Source organism: Amblyomma mixtum, chromosome 4 (genome assembly GCF_055824585.1).
Source record: "Amblyomma mixtum isolate Tamu chromosome 4, ASM5582458v1, whole genome shotgun sequence".
NCBI lineage: Eukaryota > Metazoa > Arthropoda > Arachnida > Ixodida > Ixodidae > Amblyomma > Amblyomma mixtum.
The window spans coordinates 101900811-101908029 of NC_143015.1; the positions used below are offsets into that span (position 1 = coordinate 101900811).

At 49.8% G+C, this 7219-nt stretch overlaps 1 protein-coding gene across 1 annotated transcript; it reads right to left on the reverse strand.

The window, feature by feature from the left end:
- Positions 1–1374: 1374 nt before the first annotated feature.
- Positions 1375–3136, reverse strand: LOC149347626 (uncharacterized). The gene has a single exon (XM_089587217.1). It carries the CDS (start codon positions 3064–3066, stop codon positions 1375–1377), a length of 1692 nt encoding a protein of 563 aa, XP_089443343.1. The 5' UTR covers positions 3067–3136.
- Positions 3137–7219: the final 4083 nt, after the last annotated feature.

The following is a 7219-nucleotide window of genomic DNA, read 5'->3' on the forward strand; positions in this document are numbered from 1 at the left end:
ATCAATCTTAAGGTTTTCAATTATTCTCAGGATGCCAGTTGTGTCAAAAAGAATTGGATCCATGGGAAAAGCATCCAAGACCGGACACTCCTGATTGGTAAGGGAAACATTGCCAGAAAAAGCAGCAACAAAAACACTGTTAAGGACACTAGCGCATTCATTAGGTGAAAATGCAACGCCGTCAGAAGATGTAAGTAGTACTGACGAACTATCTTTCTTGTTCACAGTGTTCCAAAACTGTCTAGGGTTATTAATCAGCAAAGCAGGCAAAGTACTGTTAAAGAAGGTCTCCTTGGCATTTTTCAGAGCTAATTTGTACTCAGCGGCCGCAGAAAGGTAACAGTCCCATCGTTGTTGCGAATTCGACGATTTCGCCGAGCGAAACAAACGCTTTTTCTTATTGGATAGCCTTTTTAAAACGTTATTAAACCACGGTGATTGGCTATTACACCGCAAAATTCTAAGCGGCACAAATGTATTAGTGAGACGTTCAACAGTGTCCCTAAACATTTCCCAGTTAGTGTGGACAGAATGCTGTGGAAAATCTGGTAAATAATTGTTTAAGAAAAGAGCTAATTCATGATTAATGGAATCATAGTCTGCCCGTTTATAATCTCTAATGGACTTTAAGATGCTCCGGCGAAGAGGAATATTAATTTTTACATCGAAATGAAGCAAGGTGTGATCACTAAGACCAGGTAAGTACGAGATTGAAGGGATAAGATCCGGCGCGTTGGTTAGCACAAGGTCTAATACATTGGAAGATGATGGCGTGACTCGAGTTGGCTTAGTAACTAGCTGAGAAAGGTTGAAGTCCAAACAGGTTCGCAAAAAGTTATTGCATTCGGTAGAAAAGGGACGAGGATACGGCGATGTATTATCCCACACGATACTGGGATAATTGAAGTCACCAGCAAGAAGGATTGCCGCACCCGGATAACGTACTGAGATCATGTTAAGAGCATCATGCAAATCTTCAACGAAAGTTGCACACGAAGACGGGGGATGGTAGCATATGCCCAGAATCAGTTTCCTGAAATGAACACGAAGTTCAACCCAAACCAACTCTAAAGTGCTAGAAAGACTAATAGGTGAAGACACAATATTATCGGCGATGGCTATTAAAACACCTCCTCCACTTCTGTCACCTCTATCAGAACGCTAAACATTGTAGCGCTTCTTGCAATCAAACAGTTCCTTGCTCTCTATCTTTGCAGAGAGCCACTTTTCTGTTAACAATACAACATCGGCATCACATGAGTCGATGACAGAGTTTAGATCTTCCCGCTTTGGTATTAAGCTTCTTATGTTTGTGAAAAGAATTGATAGTGCTGTCTTATCTCCAGTCGCCCATCCACTGCCCCTCCCGCACCTCTATGGCGAAGCGTGTGGCGAGCCAGAAGCAGCGCGACAAGGGGCCACTAAAGATCCCGGTGGGCCAGCTAGCTCGAAAACGCTATTGTGAATAGGGTCATAGCCGTAGCATTTGTTGTTAGAATACAGTTTGTTATACCGCAGCTTATACTTAAAGTCAGCATCCTTTGCGAACTGCACAAGATTCTTTCTAGCGACACGTGTCTGCAAAGAATAATCTTCACTTACAGTGACTTTTTTATCTTTAAGTTTAGAAGACTGCACTATGATTTGTTGTTTTGTTTTGAAAGACCGGAACTTCACAACAATCGGACGATTCTTTTCGTCTGAGAACACACCAATCCTGTGTGCTCGTTCTAACATGTCATTCGTAAGAACAGGATCAAAGCAGCCTGAAACAAGGTTCAATAACTTTTCTTCCGTTTCATCCCACGTTTCGGACAAACTGTCGGGTACTCCGAAGAACAGAAGATTTTCCCTGCGCTGCCGGTCTTCCAGCTCTGCCTGTCCAAGACGTAACTTGCTATTTTCACTGACAAGCTGATCGGCTAGCTCACGCAAAATCCGCAATTCCCCGTGAGCCGCATCACTGGCGGATGATTTAGATTCCACCGCCGACAGTCTCGCGTCAATATCGGCAATATTCCTAATCATAGATTCCTGATTTAGTTTCATTTCATTAATAGAGGCTATTAGGTGTGATTGCTCAAACTCCATTTTAGCGGTCCTTGAATTAACACCTTCTAACAGAGTCAACATGTCGTTGAGCTGTTTCTGCAGGGAATTATCAATAGCGCTGTCTTTGGACCGTGTGACAGCGCCAGAGCCCGACCCAGGGCCAGGGTGAAGCTCAACGTCCCCCGACAACAAAAGCAGTTGACTAGAAACATCGAAGCACTGGACGAGCAAAATCAGCAGCACTCCCGGGCGTGGGAACAGGAGCAGGCACATATTGTTCGATTTCTTAGCAAACATGGAATAGTTATTACCAACCTGCATGAAGAAACGCATGCCGTGAAGCAGCCTCATGATGACGCTGTTCCCACGCCCACTGAAAGGCGCAGGCCGCTGCAGTCCGTTTTTATCCAGGTAGAAAGGTGATGTCGTGGACGATGCGCAGGACTTGTACGATGGAGCCATAGTGTAGTAAGGTTGCCAGAGCTCTCCATTTTCCACGCTGCCAACTTGAAAGTCGACAGTCACAGGCGTAGCCGGAATGGCATCAGCCGGTGCCATAGGTCCCGCGCTGAGATGAAGGATTGCCGTTATCTGCATGAAGAAACGCATGCCGTGAAGCAGCCTCATGATGACGCTGTTCCCACGCCCACTGAAAGGCGCAGGCCGCTGCAGTCCGTTTTTATCCAGGTAGAAAGGTGATGTCGTGGACGATGCGCAGGACTTGTACGATGGAGCCATAGTGTAGTAAGGTTGCCAGAGCTCTCCATTTTCCACGCTGCCAACTTGAAAGTCGACAGTCACAGGCGTAGCCGGAATGGCATCAGCCGGTGCCATAGGTCCCGCGCTGAGATGAAGGATTGCCGTTATCTGCATGAAGAAACGCATGCCGTGAAGCAGCCTCATGATGACGCTGTTCCCACGCCCACTGAAAGGCGCAGGCCGCTGCAGTCCGTTTTTATCCAGGTAGAAAGGTGATGTCGTGGACGATGCGCAGGACTTGTACGATGGAGCCATAGTGTAGTAAGGTTGCCAGAGCTCTCCATTTTCCACGCTGCCAACTTGAAAGTCGACAGTCACAGGCGTAGCCGGAATGGCATCAGCCGGTGCCATAGGTCCCGCGCTGAGATGAAGGATTGCCGTTATCTATCATCGGCGTGCGGCGACATCTGGTTCTTAAGCTGTACATACCAATATAACCTTTGGTTCTTTATCTTAAGTAGACGCTGCTTTTTATTTAATCAACACTATCGTCTCACTGTACTCTGTTCCCGGTTTTCAGTGGCCGCACAAGTGAGCGAGGCGACATTGTTTGGCGCTATTGACTGCTTTTCAAAGGCTACCGTGGACGGGTACAGCGGCGACAAACTGTCCTTCCGACAGATTTACTTATGTGAAGCTGGACACATAGATCCCTTCTCATGTCCACAGAGCTGCATATAAGGATTCGATGAGGCGCCCCTGCATGCCGTAACTTTCATCAAGTTGCCACGAAGTCCTTGGCAACCATGGCGTCCATATGTTTGCATCGGCTTGCATGTGAACTGGCTTCCATGTGCTTGCGACCAAACTGGTAGATTACGCGAATTTCAAACTTCTGAATGCTGAGAGGCCACACGGAGTGGCGACCGGACGGGTCTTTTAAGAGGTGACAGCCAGCAGAACGCGTGATGATCCGTGGCGACGCCAACTGGCCGCCCTATATTGACAGAGTCGAACTTTTGTTAACTCTCAGACAATAGCTGAGCCCTACTTCTCCTTAATGTAGTACTTGCATTTAGCTTCGGTTTGGTTTGGTTTATGGGGTTTAACGTCCCAAAGCGACTAAGGCTATGAGAGACGCCGTAGTGGAGGGCTCCGGAAATTTCGACCACCTGGGGTTCTTTAACGTGCACTGACATCGCACAGTACACGGGCCTCTAGAATTTCTCCTGCAAAGAAATTCTAGCCGCCGCGGCCGGGATAGAACCCGCGTCTTTTGGGTCAGCAGCCGTGCACGCTTAGCCACCGCGGCGGCGCATTTAGCTTCCGTTAGCACGCTACTCCCATACGTAAGGACGCATTCTTGAAAATGGTTTTTTGGAAACATTTTTGCTGAGCCAAGGCAGCTCCCAGGCCGACGCCTCTCGCCTCCGTACAGCGAATCAGCCCGGACAGAAACAGACTTCCCTACCGAGGCGACACCTACAGTATACCACCCCTGGTTTCCTTCCTCAGTGGAGATAGGTTGAGAGCGTTTTGGTGACAACGAGCGGCGACGAGAGAAAGGGGAACAACGGATCGCATACGAATGCTTGGTCGTTGTGTGTGGATTTAAATACGAGGATGGACAAGCAGAACGCAGCAGCTGAGGTGGGCAGACAGGGGGCGAAGCGTCTGAAGTTTGGCCATACGGCGATGACAGTGGCGGGTCACGTGTCCTCTGAATCCACAGGGAAAACAAACAGGGTCATTGTCCGATCTGTGCCAAGGCTCGCAAAGATGCGGAAGTGTGTCTGTGTGTGTGGCGGGGGGGTGAGGGAGGAGGGACCGGAGCCATTCGTAGAAACAGTCCTGTTCGCGGGGAGGGCTGACTGGTTGGAAACACGGCAGCATTGTGTCTGCTATCATTTCTGCGTGTGTGAAGGAGACGACGATTGGAGGGGGCGCTGATACCTGGCAACAGCTTCAATGTAGGTCAAGGAGGGCGACTTAAGGAATTTTACAGGCAGCTGGAAGGGCTTCAGCGACTTTGGCTCGGAAGACCTGCTGCAACGACACCAGAAGAAAAGTCGAGTCGAGATGCAGCGGCACTACAGAGACCGGATGTGCAACTTCCTCCCGAACAAACCACTTGAAATGGTTCAGCAGTGGCGTCATTTCGGAGTGAAACGTCAGGGCCGCAAGAGGCTCCGGCTGCGACAGCGGAGAACTACTGAGCAAAGCGTCTTTGGCGAAGTTTATCCTAGCTCTAGCATTGACTGATAACATGGGCAATGGTCTTTGAAGTTTTGTCCAGGAGCACTTGGAACGCATCATGGGCAATGGCATTTAGGATGTTGTTGATCATGGCGCTCTCTGGCATAGCTTGCACGCGCTTGTAGAGGTACACGACCTCTTCGGTATGACTGTGAAAGTTCCTCCGCGCGCAGCTTACAGATGGCAGTGCGGTCGAAGACGTCGAAAATCTCTTCTCGAAGACCAAGCAAATCCGATATCGACCACGTCCGTCAGGTCCGTAATTATAAAAAGAGCGCTCAATTACGGGGAATCATCCCACTTTCTACGGGTGCTCACCCAAGGCACGAAGCTCCAGCGCAGAGGACGGGTGGCAGCTAGACGCCGGGACTCTGGCCCTGAGTCCTCAGGCATTGTTTCTGCCAGGAGCATCGGCAGCGAAGTTTCAGAGCGGGAGCAATCCGACCCCTCAAGCAATTTTAAGTGTTCGTAATGAAGAAAAACGGCGGATGTAATTCGCAGTGTCAAGCAACAGGCAACTTAAAGGACAGCCAGTCCAAGCGCGGGCGGCCACGGCAGCACACAGCCGCTTAATGCTCATCTTCATCTGCCTGGACAACATAAGGCGCATTCGTCGTGGTTCGCTTCAAATTTTGTTGAACTAATAACTTTTTAATTATACTTAATTCGACGCACGTAATGCCCGCCTTGTTGTGCAATCCATCGGCATGGAAAAAACGGGCATATCTTCCACAGATACTGAAAGCATAATTACGTAGAAAAAGCAAAAACATCAGGTGTAGTGCCCTCCATAAATGTGAAGCGTTTAGGGGAAGATACAGAGGCATAGGTTCACGATACTCTGAAGTCCTAACAAACTCTCCCTCGACCCCCAACATAATGTGCCAGAAGGAGACTGCGCGTTTTGAAGCGAAAAGCTTCACTAGGCTGGGCGCTAGCCATAGCTAGCACTGACGCGGAAACAATCTTCTTGGATTCCAAATTGGCCGTCCGTAGTTTTGCGGGGGACAGAATCTCGAATGCGGCACAGCGAATACTGAAACTGACCAGGGAACCTTACAAGGAAATTGAGGTGATATGGGTGCCGGCTCACTCGGGGAATCCGGGAAACGAGGCGGCCCACAACATGGCTCGAGGTTTCGCCAACCGAGTCGGTGGGTCGTCCGTATCCATGGATTACTCCAAAGAGGCGCTGGCATCTTTTCATGATATTACAACTCATTACAAATTGGAAAGACACAAATTTCCACCACCTGACAAAACGTTGGATGAGGCACAAGAGACCGCCTGGAGGAGGCTCCAAACGAGGTCCTTTTTTACCCCCTATCATCAAAAATGTACCCGTATGACTATAGCCCCGAGTGCAGATTCTGTGGGGAAACAGCCACGTATGACCACATACTATGGCAATGGAAAGAAGAACCTCCACCGGAGGATCTAGTACGAATTCCATCTGTTGAGCGATGGGAGGCCGTGCCGCTCAGCTCGGACCCGGGCATTCAAGCCTTGGCCACCGAGTGGGCCGCTCAGGTCGCCGCCAGCCATGGTTTGGTGGCCATCTAGCGCGGACCGTCTGCATCTGCATTTTTGACGGAATAAATGCTTTCCAATCCAATTCACTAGGCTAGTCAACACCGAGGCAAGCGTGGGCCGCGTCGTGAGAAAAAGCCACAGGTGCGCATGCGCGAAATACGTGACGTCACGGTGGACAGCCGAACAGCGCCGTAAGGGAAGGAAAATGAAAAGAAAATTGGTTTTAAGAAAAGGAAACGACGCCTGTCTCTCTCATATCTCGGTGGATGGTGGTGGTGGTGAAAACATTTATTAAGAAAGGACAGGAGGTATGCTTGGATCAGCCCGTAAGGAACCGATCCTTACAAACACTAGGTGGAGGTCCTTAGTATGGGACCCCAGTGGCGGTGGCCGCCGCCCGGCTAAGGCTTCTTCGGCCTGTAAGTCGTGGCAGCCGAGCAGGGTCGCCTCCCAGTCCTCCCGGGTTGGGTTGGGGATGGGGGGAATAGCGGGGTTGGAGGGGCAGGCCCACATCATGTGATAGGTGTCAGAAGACACCGCACTAGAGTGCGGGCAGCTGCCGTTAAAGGAGTGGTCAAAATGCTTTAATGCTGCCGGGCACAGTAATGTATTGGTGAGAAGACGGAGAAGGAGCCGCTCATCCGCCTTCTTGAGACCTTTACATGGGCTAGGGTAAAGG